The sequence below is a fragment of the Ipomoea nil genome, unplaced genomic scaffold (assembly GCF_001879475.1).
Source record: "Ipomoea nil cultivar Tokyo-kokei standard unplaced genomic scaffold, Asagao_1.1 scaffold3142, whole genome shotgun sequence".
NCBI lineage: Eukaryota > Viridiplantae > Streptophyta > Magnoliopsida > Solanales > Convolvulaceae > Ipomoea > Ipomoea nil.
In genome coordinates this window covers 1,449,629-1,462,822 of record NW_017619570.1, presented here as the reverse complement: position 1 = coordinate 1,462,822, position 13,194 = coordinate 1,449,629, and the positions used below count along the sequence as shown (strand labels likewise).

Genomic DNA, 13,194 nt, shown 5'->3' with positions numbered 1-13,194 from the left:
ACAATACTCGTGAGCATGGCCTAGTAGTCCACAGAAAAAGCAGTATGTATGCAGTATATAAATTTTATTTCAATTTATTGATTTTCGTATTTTTTAATGTAATTTAAAATTTAATTACGAAAATATATATCAATATAATATAGGCGGAAAAAGTGTCAAATTGGCCCCCTAAGTCGAGTGGATAGTGTAATTGGGTCCCCTAAGTGAAAAAAGCTCCATTCAGGTCCCCTAAACCTGTAAAATTGTTCAATTAAGTCCAAGTTAACTTGTTTATCAGGTTAAATGCATATAGTGTTGACACATGTCCTTATTTTAATTTTTAAATTAAAAATATTATTTATTATAAATTAATTAAAATAATAATAATAATTATTAAAAAAAATTATTTAAAAAAAAAAACAGCCGTGACCCGACGGCCACAGTTGTCCCCCGGCTGTCCGCGTTACGGCGTAGACATCCGGTGACTTTTTTGTGTTTTTTTTTTTTTTTTTTAAATTTAAATTTTTAGTTATTATAATTATTAAATTCTAATAAATAATATTTAAAAAAAAAATAAGAATACGTGTCAACACTGTATGTATTTAACCTGATAAATAAGTCAATTGGACTTAATTAAACAATTTTTACAGATTTAGGAGATCTGAATGAAATTTTTTTCGAGACCCAATTGCACTATGCACTCGACTTAGGGGCTAATTTGACACTTTTTCCAATGTAGGCCCTATTTACGCCGTATATCTACATTGCTAGGGAAATGGGAATGATAGAATCGGAGCCGGAATAGATAGCTCGTGTTGTCGGAAAGGGAATTTGGAGGAAGCAGTACTTGGTGAGGTGTTTTGAATCGCCAGAATTTTATTCATAATTTTGAATTTTTGATGATTGGATTTGGAAGAAATCACTCATCAACAGAGCAAAATGCGCTTATCTTTCTCGAAGATCGGAAATGCAATTCCTTTTTCCAGTCTCTTTAGGTGCGTATACTTCTCGGCTGTTCTTGTTCCCTTTCGAAATATCGAACAAAAACCTGTAATGATATTAATTCTTGAATGTTCTTCTTTCACTTAGAAGGCCTCAGAATTATGCTTTCTTCTTAATTTAATAATCTGTATGCTTTTACTTTTTATGTTTCGTGGGTTGATTTAATCTGTGTAAACGAGTCATCTTGGTGGTAGTTTATGAGCAAAGGCTTTACTGTCTCTGATGTGATATAATAATTAAAAATAAAGAAAAATTATTCAATTATTTGCTGTTCATATTTGCTGATAAGATCAATTATTTGTTGTTCATAACTGATGCGATAAGATCAATTATTTGCTGTTCATATTTAGATTTGCGCTGCACTTATTTATGGATAGCAGGATAAAGTCTGAACTCAATTTGTTGAAACTTGAGTATGAACTTTTCTGCAAGCTTCATTGTATGTCCAAGGTATTGTATTCTCTGCTCATTTCTTGTCCCTACAGGCGATTGGAGCAGGACGTGGAAACTGTTGTCAAGGTGCTACAACCTGGTGCATTGGGAATCATAGAACACAAATTTAACTCGGAGGAGATACAGAAGGCAAAGGACACTGTTGAGAGAGCAGTGGCAAATTGGCGGAGGCATGCCAAAACTGAGAAACATAACCCCTACTTGAAAGATTTTATTGATGGGTGACCGACAGAGTTGGTACTTAACTTTCTGATAAATAATCTGATCAAGGAAACAATCATGCAAATTTGTAAGCGCTTCTTCTAGTCTCAACATGAATGCACAAGGTTTATCCTTATCTTTGTGTTATTATTTTTTTCATGGTGTTTCTTTATTGATTTCGGAAGTGAATGGCTGCTTTGATTTGTTTTGGAGAGCATAATTGATGCATGTTGGGCCTTGATTATTTAGGAAGTCTTATGTAGAAACTACTAAATAGTTATTTAACTTATCTTAGTCTTTGAATTAGTTTAGGTAGATTAATTATTTAGAAACTACCAAATAATTATCTTTGTAATCAGCCCTATAAAAGGGAGCGTTATTTAAACTAATGGGAGAGCAGAAATTTAATCCATAAAAGGGTCTAAGGGAGTTTTGGGTCTTAAGCAAACCCAATATTTTCTTCTTCTCTTTTTCCAACTATTATTCTTTGTTCTTTTTTCCTTATGGTTTCTTGTCCGTGATGTGAGCACATAACAATAACACATACAGTGACAGATTGACGGGTGTATTTGTGCAACTGCTGAAGTTTAACAGTTATGGCCTCTTTTAACATACACATAATCATAAGATTGTTTTATTTTTCGTAAACAGCCTCGTGAGCTAATTTTCTTATCTTGTCTAGTATGGACCACCAACATTTAGATTTCTGAAGGATGCCTTGGCATACTAGTAAGATAGAAAACTGAAATGATCAAATAATACCATGACATTTTGGCTGCATGAGTAGTGTTGGTTCCAAAAATATATCTAGATGCCACCTGAAAAAAGTGAAGATAGAGTAGAGTAATAGAATGAAAGAAAGGAACATGCATGAGCTGTTACTTTAGTGTTGTCGTTTTTCTTCTATGAATAAATCATCATTTTATAAAAAGAACTGGCCTTAAAGTTGAGGGTAGCAAAATCTACGGGGAGAATTTTCAAATATAGAAAATGTTATTTTGACTAGGAAGATTTTTTAAGGACTTTATGTTTTCTTGTTCAAGTGAAATGTAATTATGAGCTCTCACTTTATTAATAGATATATACACAATTCAAACTTAGAGATCTCAGGTAGTCCATAGTCATTCATTTTGTTACAAAAAAATATGCTCAATGACAAGTTCTGGTAATATGCCTTCTTATTGAACTACTAAAGGCAAATTACCACTCATGGTCATTCAGAGCTTCATTATGTTCATGTTATGGAATGTACAAGTAATATGGTCTATGGAACCTATATATATTAGGCAGCCTGGAGATTTATAGGGATTTGAGTAGGTAGTCATATGGAAACTTGTTTCCTTATTAGAAGTCTTCTAGCATGTATTAATAGGGTTGTGTATTCTCTTTTCTAAAAATACAACTTATTCAGAAACTCTCTTTTTACTTTCGTAACAACTTGATGCTGTCGCTTTTGCCTTTTTGAGCAATGGGACTAGCTTTCCCTTGAGGTGGAGGGTCATGATCTCATTTGCTCCCCCAACCAATTCTTCCCCTATGTATACAGCTGGTATGTTTGGCATTTGCCCTGATGCCGTCAGTGCCCGTTCTAGTTGTTGTCCATTAGGAAGTTTGCTTGAAAAAGAACTTGGTACTCTATATGCTAGTTGAAATGGAGAGAAAAATGTAGGAAATATGAATGCTTGTGAAGTGACTTGAGTGCATGCTTGGTGTGAGGAGACTTGATCTCTGTGAAAATCTTATATACACAACCTTGGAGGTGGTTACCTGTTCTTCAAGGGCTCAAGGCACGTGGAAAGGAAAAATAAAGAAATTGGGAGAGAACAAAAGTTGTTCAGATCATGATATTTCATAGATTCCCAAATAAGCCATCTTAGATACAAGTTGCCAAGAAAGTAGAGGATAAGGAGAATGTCTGTGGGTAGGGCTAGACATTCTTGAAAAGACAGTATTCCTAGTAATGCAAGAGCCTGTGCTGCTCCTACAGCAAAACCAAATACTTTCGATTGCTGTTGATGATCATTATCTTCCCTTAGGTGTCACCCAAGAGGTCACTTAGTGTGTATTGAGATTATGGATAAGGAAATTTAGAATATTTTTTATAGACCCGGAGCATCATCTGGTGAGGCGGTGAGAGTTATCCTGCCATTTGCCCCCGATTTCAAGATTCTCATACAAAAAGATTTCAAGGAAAACCAAAGGCAAAGTTCGATTGGGAAACAGGATGCTGCTTTAGGAGGAAACGTGATTTACCCTAAAGAGAAAATGAAGAGGAAAAAAAAACATCTTCATACCTTGAGGAATAAGCTAGTACACACTAGTTATCCTCTCCTCAACAAGTTTCATTCATTTGAAAGAATTGTTTGTGCCGATATTTTTCCACTGCTAGAGATAATTTGACAAACATAAAACTCATTAATGCATGATTTGAAGTTCATAAATACTATTACACATCCTTATCAATGTGTTGGGTTTCTGTTTTGGGGGCTACTGCTACTCCAACTCCATGCATATGAGGTCAATTGTATGGTTTTAATTTTGAGATTTTCTTACCTTGCCATTTTAAAAGACTCAAAACATTATATTATATTGCAGAGAACATATGGAAAGAACAATTCTGCCTCTGAACAAAGGTAATGAAAACCTTCTAATCCATTATTGTTTGCTTCTGTGGATGCCTTGTTTCCATAGCCACTGAGGCAGACCAAAATGATCCCATTTCCACCCATCATATGCAGACAACTTTGTTAACACTCCCATGTTTCAATTTGTAAGAAGTAAAAACCTTTGCATTAAATTCCTCCTGAAGACACTAAAGAAATTGAAGATGGATAGATGGATATTTGATTTGATGTTGTGAGAATGGAACAATTTTTTTTGGCTCTAACCACAGGTTTCGTTGACCAATCAAGATTACACATCTAGACTAACTTTGTTCGTACTAGATTGGACCTTAAACAGGCATTTGGTAGTTAGGAAAGTTCAAATTTTTCTGAGAATTTAAAATGTGGTAAAATTATTTCAACGTTTCGTGCAATTTTAACTTTGGAAAGTTTGAGTCAATGGGAATTTAATTTGATGATATCAAAGAAAGTAAATCCCACCAAAAGAGGAGGATTCTTTTCCTTGGCGGCTGTGAATCTACCAAATTTATTCAATTACGTATTTGTCTTTGTATCTTATAAATATAAGAAATTTGTCTCCATAATTACAAAGGATAACAACATTTTTTTAATGTGTATATAACAAGGATATACTACAGATTTTTAAAAATTTCCTAAGGAAGTTTAAATGAATCAAACATCTTAATTATTTTATAGGTAATTTAATTCTTATGTTTTTAGGGTAACACCAAACATGTTAATTAAATTTTTTGTAAAGTTATTTTTCGTCAAATACATTCCTTGAAAATATTTTTCCAAAATTTTAATTGATAGAAAAATATCAAACATCCTCTAAGAGTGACAAAACGTTGACTTATGAGTTTTTAAGATAATTGTATTTTTAAGACTCAAATCCGAGATCTTTTGTTAAAGTAAAAAATTTGCACCATTTCATCCGCAATCAATGAGTACAAAAAGTTGGTGTCTTCTAGTAGCACCTTTGGGCATTGATGGATCCTTTTTGGTGTCTGCTGATAATGTAAAAAATTGTTACTCCCTTCATTTTATTTTATGTGTCTGATTCGGTTAACGAGGCTTGACTGAAGTTATTTTAAATTCAATTTTTTATAATATTAAGTTTAGTATTAGCATACAAAATTTATAATATTTAGAAACTATACTAAAAGTACTATTAAGCACAAAAAATTAAATTTAAAAATAAGTAAAAAATAATAAAGAAAATAAACAAAAAAGAAATAGTTGGTTTGACTAATGAATAGTAAGTATGATAGATAAAGTGAGACAGAAGTATATGATTATGCTTAGGAATCATGGAAATATGGAATATAAGCATGGAAATATGGAATATTGTGATGTTTGGGGTTGTAGATATTGACACCTACATAGTTGCAGCTTCGACAGAAAAGTGAGTAGCACCAATTAACATGAAGGGCTACTTATTCTCCTGAGATTCACTCTCCCCTCTTCTGTAATAACAAGTGCTACTACAAGTTGAGTTAAATTTCAATTTAGTCATTGGTTATGAGAGTTAATATTATTCAGGATTCTCTGATATTGTCATGTTTAGTCCTAAACTTTCAAATTGATCACTTGTGGTCCTTCGATTTTCAAATTATTATTATTCGTGGTCCAAGTTAATCATCCATGATATTTCAACTATTAAATTTTAACCACTCATAATTATTCTAAGAGGACCATGATTGGTTAAATTTTGAAAGTTGAAGAACTATGTGTGGTTAACTTGGACCATAGATGGTAACAATTTGAAAGTCGAAAGACCACAAGTGGTCAATTTGAAAGTTTAGAACTAAAGGTCACAAATTCACTATACTCGGAGGACCCCATATGACATTAACTCTTGGTTATGATGTCATTTTTAAATTGAATAGGTTTAGTGTGAGACTATTTTTATGTAAGAAATGTAATTTTTTTTAATTAAAATGTATAACATGTTTGTGAGATGGTCTCACACAAGATCTATTCTTTTAAATTTATTTCTCAAATAATAATTTGTGACATATTGCCTTTATTAGTTCTAATAAGTGTTCCATAAGGACCATAACCAATTTTGTCCCATTTCTATAAAATTTGATAAATAAAAAGTAAACTACTATTTCTATTAGAATTTATCCATTATCTTTTTTTTTTTTTTTTTTTTTTTTTGTTTTTTATTTTTTTGTTTTTTTTTTTCACGAAGGTGATTAGATTGTTATCAACGATGTTCCAAAGCTTTTGGTAAATCAGCGTGCAAACGATGAGGATTGTATATTCAACGTAAAACAATAATAGTCTGAACAATAACAATATAAGGAGATAAGTAAAGAGTCCTAGCCAACTACTAATACAAGAGTCCTAACACTCCCCCTCAAGCTCAAGGTGGAGCAGTCGAAATGTTGAGCTTGTCACGAAGAAGAGAGAATCGAGTTGACGTAAGTGGCTTGGTAAAAATATCAGCAATCTGATCCTTCGTGGAAATGAAGTGAACCTGAATTTCCTTTTTGGCGACCTTGTCTCGGACAAAGTGATAGTCAATTTCCACATGCTTAGTCCGAGCAGGGAAAACCGGATTGGCACACAGGTACGTAGCACCCAAATTGTCACACCATAGACTAGGCGGAGAAGCTGGAGAGAAACCGATTTCCTTAAGCAAAGAAACAAGCCATGTCACCTCAGCCGCCACATCAGCTAAGGCCTTATATTCTGCCTCAGTAGAAGAACGCGCCACAGTGCGTTGCTTCCGGCACGACCACGAGATTAGATTAGAGCCCAAAAATATCGCAAAACCACTGGTAGACTTCCTATCATCCGGACTACCAGCCCAATCCGAATCAGAAAACGCATGCAGCGAGGTAGATAAAGACTTCCGAACACACAGCCCCATGCCAAGAGTGCCTTTCACATAACGCAACACCCGCTTCATCATAGACCAATCAGCAGTAGTAGGAGCCTGCATGCGTTGACATAGCCGGTTGACTGCAAAGGATAAATCAGGACGAGTCACCGTTAAGTACTGCAAGGCACCAGCTAGCCCACGATAGTGCGTAGGATCAGCAAAGGGAGCAACATCACCGTCGTCAGAGCGAGCAACCGAGATCGGGGTAAAAACCGGCTTACAGTCAACCATCCCTGCACGCTTGAGAATATCCTGAACATAACGACGCTGAGACAAAAGAATACAATCAGAAATAGAGACAGTCTCAATCCCTAGAAAAAAAAGATGGGGGCCCCATATCTCGAATTTTAAACTCCTGAGCAAGCCGATCCACCAGCCCAGTAACTCGGCGAGAATCCGAGCCCATGACAAGAATGTCATCGACATAAACCAGAAAATAAAGCTGCACACCATGATCAGAATAAATGAACAAAGACACGTCAGTCTTCGATGGAGTAAAGCCAACGGAAAGAAGAAAGTTATGTAACCGGGTAAATCATGCACGCGGGGCTTGCTTAAGCCCATACAAAGAGCGCTGCAGATAACAAACATGAGTAGGAGCTGACTTGTCCTCGTATCCCGGAGGCTGACGCATATACACTGTCTCAGCCAAACGCCCATTAAGGAAGGCGTTGTGTACATCCAGCTGCCGAATACACCAATCACGAGAATAGGCCAGAGAAAGCAAGAGACGAACCGTGGTGGGCTTAACAACCGGACTGAACGTCTCAAAGAAATCCTTGCCCGCAATCTGATTAAAGCCCTTGGCAACTAACCGGGCCTTGTGCCGCTCAACAGACCCATCAGCATTCCTCTTGACACGAAATACCCACTTGCAGCCCACAACATTCATCCCCGGAGTATAGGGAACAAGCCGCCAGGTCTGATTTTGAAGCAAAGCATTAAACTCAGCATCCATGGCCTCACGCCACTCTGGATGCTTGACTGCTTGGGAGTAACACGTGGGCTCAGGTGGATCAACAGTAGACACCAATGCCACATGCTCCTGTGGACCCCGGCTCCGTGTGGCCATAACATGAGAACGAGGACCAACCACCTTAGTCCCACGGCGAGGACGACCACGAGCCGGCCGAACAGAAACTGTCTGCTCACTAGACACAGAGTCAGCCGGTACCGGATCCAAATCCACAACCTGTTTATCAAAATCACTATCCACCACCTCGGTAGTAGGAGGAGGCACAGAAACAACCGGAGAAACACCCCAAGGAGCAGCCGGGGGCCGAGAAACCACCTGCGAAGAAATAGAGCCAGCAAAAGGAAACACGGACTCATCAAATCGCACATGGCGACAGATAAAGACCTTATTAGTGTTAGGATTCAGACAACGATAGCCTCGAAAAGAGTCAGGATAACCTAAGAAAACACAGGGAGACGAATGATATTCCAATTTATTACGATTATAGGGACGTAACAAAGGAAAACACAGACAGCCAAAAACACGCAAGAAAGAATAAGAGGGTGGCGAACGATGGAGCCGAAAATGAGGAGACTCATCATTCAACACACGAGTAGGCATCTTGTTAATCAAGTAAACTGCAGTCTCAAACGCATAATCCCAAAAACGAGAGGGAATAGACGCCTGAGCCATCAAAGCCAACCCAGTTTCAACTATATGCCGATGGCGGTGTTCTACCCGACCATTCTGCTCATGAGTATATGCACAGGACTGCCTGTGACGAATACCGAGCGACTCGAAAGTAGAGTGGAGCTTTTTGTACTCTCCCCCTAGATCAGACTGAATATACACGATTTTGTGGGAATATGACCGCTCAACTAGTGACCGAAACCGTTCAAAGATAGAATAAATATCCGTTTTTGCACGCATAGGATAAAACCACATATATCGCGTAAAATCATCCACGAACAGAACAAAATAGCGAAAACCATTAACAGAGTACACAGGCGCTGGGCCCCAAATATCAGTATATATAAGTTCTAATACTCGAGTACTTTTAGTCTCAACACGAGGTAAAGAAAAACGGGAAGACTTCCCTAACTGACACGAAGAACACAAACGAGACAAATCACTAGAATTAAACGAACTAACACCGGATGTCTGCAATATCTGACGCAACACCCGTGTGTGTGGATGACCAAGCCGCTTGTGCCAAGTAGAAGACGACGCACGCGCAGCAACAAAATCAGACGGACTCGAAGACACAGGCCACGAATATAAGCCACCGGAGGTACCCCCCCTTAAAAACCACCTTCTTGGTCAAGAGATCCTTCACAAGAAAACAGTCAGGATGAAATTCAAAAAAGACACGGTTATCTTTAGCAAACCGCTGAACAGAAAGCAACGAAGAAGACAACCCAGGAACATGCAGAACATCAGTTAAACTAAACGATCTAGAAGAAGAAGCTATCGAAGTAGACCCAACACTAAAAATAGGCATACCTGCACCATTACCCACACGTAAGGTGTCTGGACCATCATAACGAGCCGAAGAAGTCAACATAGAGGAGTCGGGAGTAGCATGATTCGTGGCTCCCGTGTCAGGAAACCACTGATGAGACTCAACACCACCGGTCTCACCACCAGAAACAACCATATGCGCCTGAGGATCTGTGGTCTCAGAATAACGCTGGAAACAAGCCCGTGCCGAGTGCCCAAACTTCTCGCAAATCTGACACCGGACGTCCGACCGCCCACGGCCACGACCTCGGCCCGAACCTCCACCACCCGAGCCGCCACTGCCGAACCTCCACTGCTACTGCCCGAGCTTCCACGATAGGACCGGCCGCCACTGCGGCCTCCTCCTCGGCCACGCGAGGCTGCCATAGCAGTCGGGGCAGCAGCATCACCACCACCCGGCGCACAAATATACTCCTGCGAAGTTAAATAATCAGAAAGCTCAGTTAAGGTTACCGGAGAGCCACGCGTCAGTGGTGCAACAAGAGGACGGAGCTCCGGTCGTAATCCACGAAAAACGTAGAGATTCTGATCATCAAGCGTAATAACCCGGCCGGCCAGCGCCAAATCCTCAACCAGAACTCTCGCCCGACTCAAATAATCCGAGACGGACGACGCCCCCTGGGACAGCCCCTGCAGCTCGCCGAGGAGCCTCAAAGCCCGAGAACGCGTCGCCGAGCCAAGCTCCTGCTCGATCGCCGACCATAGAAGCCGCGACGTAGAGCGCCCGATCGCCATAGGTAGCATCTCGTCGGACAAGGATGAAATCAGGAGAGAAAGGACAGCCTTGTCCTGCCGGCGCCATTGCTGCTGCAGCGAAGCCAAATCAGACGGCCGGCCAGCGCTGTCCGTCGTCGACTCCACCGGGACGGACGACGGCAGTACTGGCGTCGGACATGGCAGTGTGCCATCAACAAATCCAAGTAACCCTTGGCCTTCCAAGAATGACAACATCTGAGTACGCCAAAACAAATAATTGTGGGCGGTAAGTTTGATAGACACGAAGTGATGGGCGGAGGACAAACTAGTATTCGGGTAAACGGGAGTGGGGGCAACCTTGGACACAGTCCGTTCAGACGAATCACGAACAGAACCGCCATTGTTATCTCCCAAGGTTGCCATGGAAATAGGAATCCCTGGATACTGATACCAGATGAGGATTGTATATTCAACGTAAAACAATAATAGTCTGAACAATAACAATATAAGGAGATAAGTAAAGAGTCCTAGCCAACTACTAATACAAGAGTCCTAACACAAACCATCCGGTCTCAGGGCATTGAACAAAGCTATATCAAAGAGTGCTTTATTTATAAATATTTATTATATATATATAATAAAATTAAATATTAAATTATAAATAATTTTAATATTTGAAAGTGTACAATTATTTGATTATAAGATTAGTGTAAAAGTATTATCTAATTAATTGAATAATATATGACTCGATTGTTTGCAATTATCTTGAAAAAAATTGAAATTGTAATATAATTTAGATAATTATATTATTCTAAAATAAATATGGGAAAAAGGACAAATAATTTAAAAAGGCATTAAGCAGTGAAAAAAAATTGGAATCACTCTATTTTAATGTTATTTTACATCATGTGATTAGCAGTAATTCTCTTTGAAATTAGGAAATGTAATATGCTTTAGACAATTATATTTATGAATTTTGTTGAATTGCAGGTTTGTCTGCAGGTCTTTAGCTCGTGAAGAACAATAAAGAGTAATAATAGCAGGGAGAAGAAGAATAAAGAATATAGAAAAGTAATTCTTATTATCATCAAAAACTCTGTACAGTATTATAATGGTATATATAATCTCTCTATCATAATAGCATTTAAGACTATTACAGTATTAGGACTCCTACAATATTAAGAATCCTATCATCAATATAAAACGAGAATAATGTCCACATAAGGTTTTACAACACTCCTCCTTGGACATTATTTTACCATAATCATGCCTCATTAAAAACTCGCTAGAAAAACCCTGTGGGAAAAACCTAGTCGAGAAAAGAGTACATGATATATGGATAAACATGTGTTGCATTAGTTGTCTCATTAAAAACCTTACACTAAGAAAACCTAGTGGGAAAAACCTTAGTTAAGGAAAAAAGAGTACAATCATAAGCCTTCAAGGCATAATCTTCAGGATTTTGGGGTTTGTCTACTTAAGCAATTATTTTGTAACTTTTCCCCATTTACATTACTATATTATACTCATGCCTCATTAAAAACCTCACTAGAAATCCTAGTGGGAAAAACTAGTTGAGGAAAAAGTGTGCGTGATTATGTGTATTCTTGTTTTAGATTAGCTGCCTCATTATAAACCTTAGATTTAAGGGAAAAAAAACCCCGTGGGGAAAAACTTTAACTAAGGAAAAAGAGTACAGTTGTTAGTCATCAAGACCCAATCTTCAGGATTGTAAAATGATACCCCCCCTCAAGAAGACAATCTTGAGATCCACACATATATATATCCAAAATTGTAGAAATGGATTAGTCAACTCTTCTGGATTGTCACTAGAGTGAATATCTTGCACAATAATTTTGTGACTCTTGTTAAAAGCTAGAAAGGGTTCTTGTATTGTATCTAACTACAAGTTACAAGTCTATATATAGGTCTACAAAAGTAAACAATAATAAATAAAGAAACTACTCATCTCCCCAAGGCTTTAATTACTGAGGCTTGTGAGCTGCCCATTTAATTACTAAGGCTAGTGAGCTGCCCAAGACTTTTAATATTCCAACACTCCCCCTCAAGCTGGAGCGTATAAATCAAAAGCTCCCAGCTTGCTACAAATGTATTCAATCCTAGGTCCACGGAGAGATTTGGTGAGAACATCAGCAAGTTGATCATTTGACCCAACAAATGTGGTAACAATGTCTCCGGATGCGACCTTCTCTCGTATAAAGTGGCAATCAACCTCAATATGTTTAGTCCTTTCATGGTAGACAGGATTAAACGCAATGTGGAGCGCTGCTTGATTATCACAAATTAATTTCATAGGACCATGCTTATAGAAATTGAGTTCTGTAAGAAGTTGTTTAACCCAAATTAGCTCACATATTCCAAGTGCCATTGCTCGGTATTCAGCTTCTGCGCTTGAGCGTGCAACCACATCTTGTTTCTTACTTTTCCAAGAGACAAGATTACCTCCAAATAGAATACAATATCCTGATGTTGATCTCCTATCCCAAGGACATCCAGCCCAATCTGCATCTGTATAGCCAACAATTTCTGTATGTCCATGATCTTTATAGAGCAACCCTGTACCTGGAGACCTTTTCACATATCTCAATATTCTGACGGCTGCATCCCAATGACTTTGACATGGCTCTTGCAAAAATTGGCTAACTACACTTACAGCAAAGGAGATGTCTGGTCGAGTGATAGTCAAGTACAATAGCTTGCCAACTAATCTCCGATACTTACTTGAATTGGATAGGAGCTCCCCCTGTCTTGGAAGAAGTTTGACATTTGGATCCATGGGTGTGTCAACTGGTTTGCAATTTGTCATTCCTGTTTCTTCAAGAATATCCAAAACATATTTTCGTTGAGAC

The 13,194-nt window shown here is 38.2% G+C and overlaps 1 protein-coding gene and 1 long non-coding RNA gene across 3 annotated transcripts; one reads left to right on the top strand and one right to left on the bottom strand.

Moving 5' to 3' along the window:
* The first annotated feature begins 763 nt into the window (after positions 1-763).
* On the top strand, positions 764-4,318 carry LOC109166964. 2 transcript variants are annotated; one of them, XR_002051761.1, is made up of 3 exons: positions 764-974; positions 1,467-1,723; positions 4,231-4,318. XR_002051761.1 is itself a non-coding variant. In XM_019315865.1 (2 exons), the coding sequence occupies exons 1-2, from the start codon at positions 919-921 to the stop codon at positions 1,657-1,659; spliced, it is 249 nt and encodes an 82-aa protein (XP_019171410.1). In that variant the 5' UTR covers positions 764-918; the 3' UTR covers positions 1,660-1,838. The 2 variants fall into 2 exon arrangements, 1 of the variants encoding a protein (XP_019171410.1); XM_019315865.1 differs by lacking the exon at positions 4,231-4,318 and having other exon boundaries at positions 1,467-1,838.
* On the bottom strand, positions 1,852-11,906 carry LOC109166965. Its single transcript, XR_002051762.1, has 3 exons — positions 11,896-11,906; positions 11,607-11,609; positions 1,852-1,982 (listed from the first exon to the last, which is right to left on the bottom strand). It is a non-coding gene; the product is annotated as an uncharacterized LOC109166965 (long non-coding RNA).
* Positions 11,907-13,194: the final 1,288 nt, after the last annotated feature.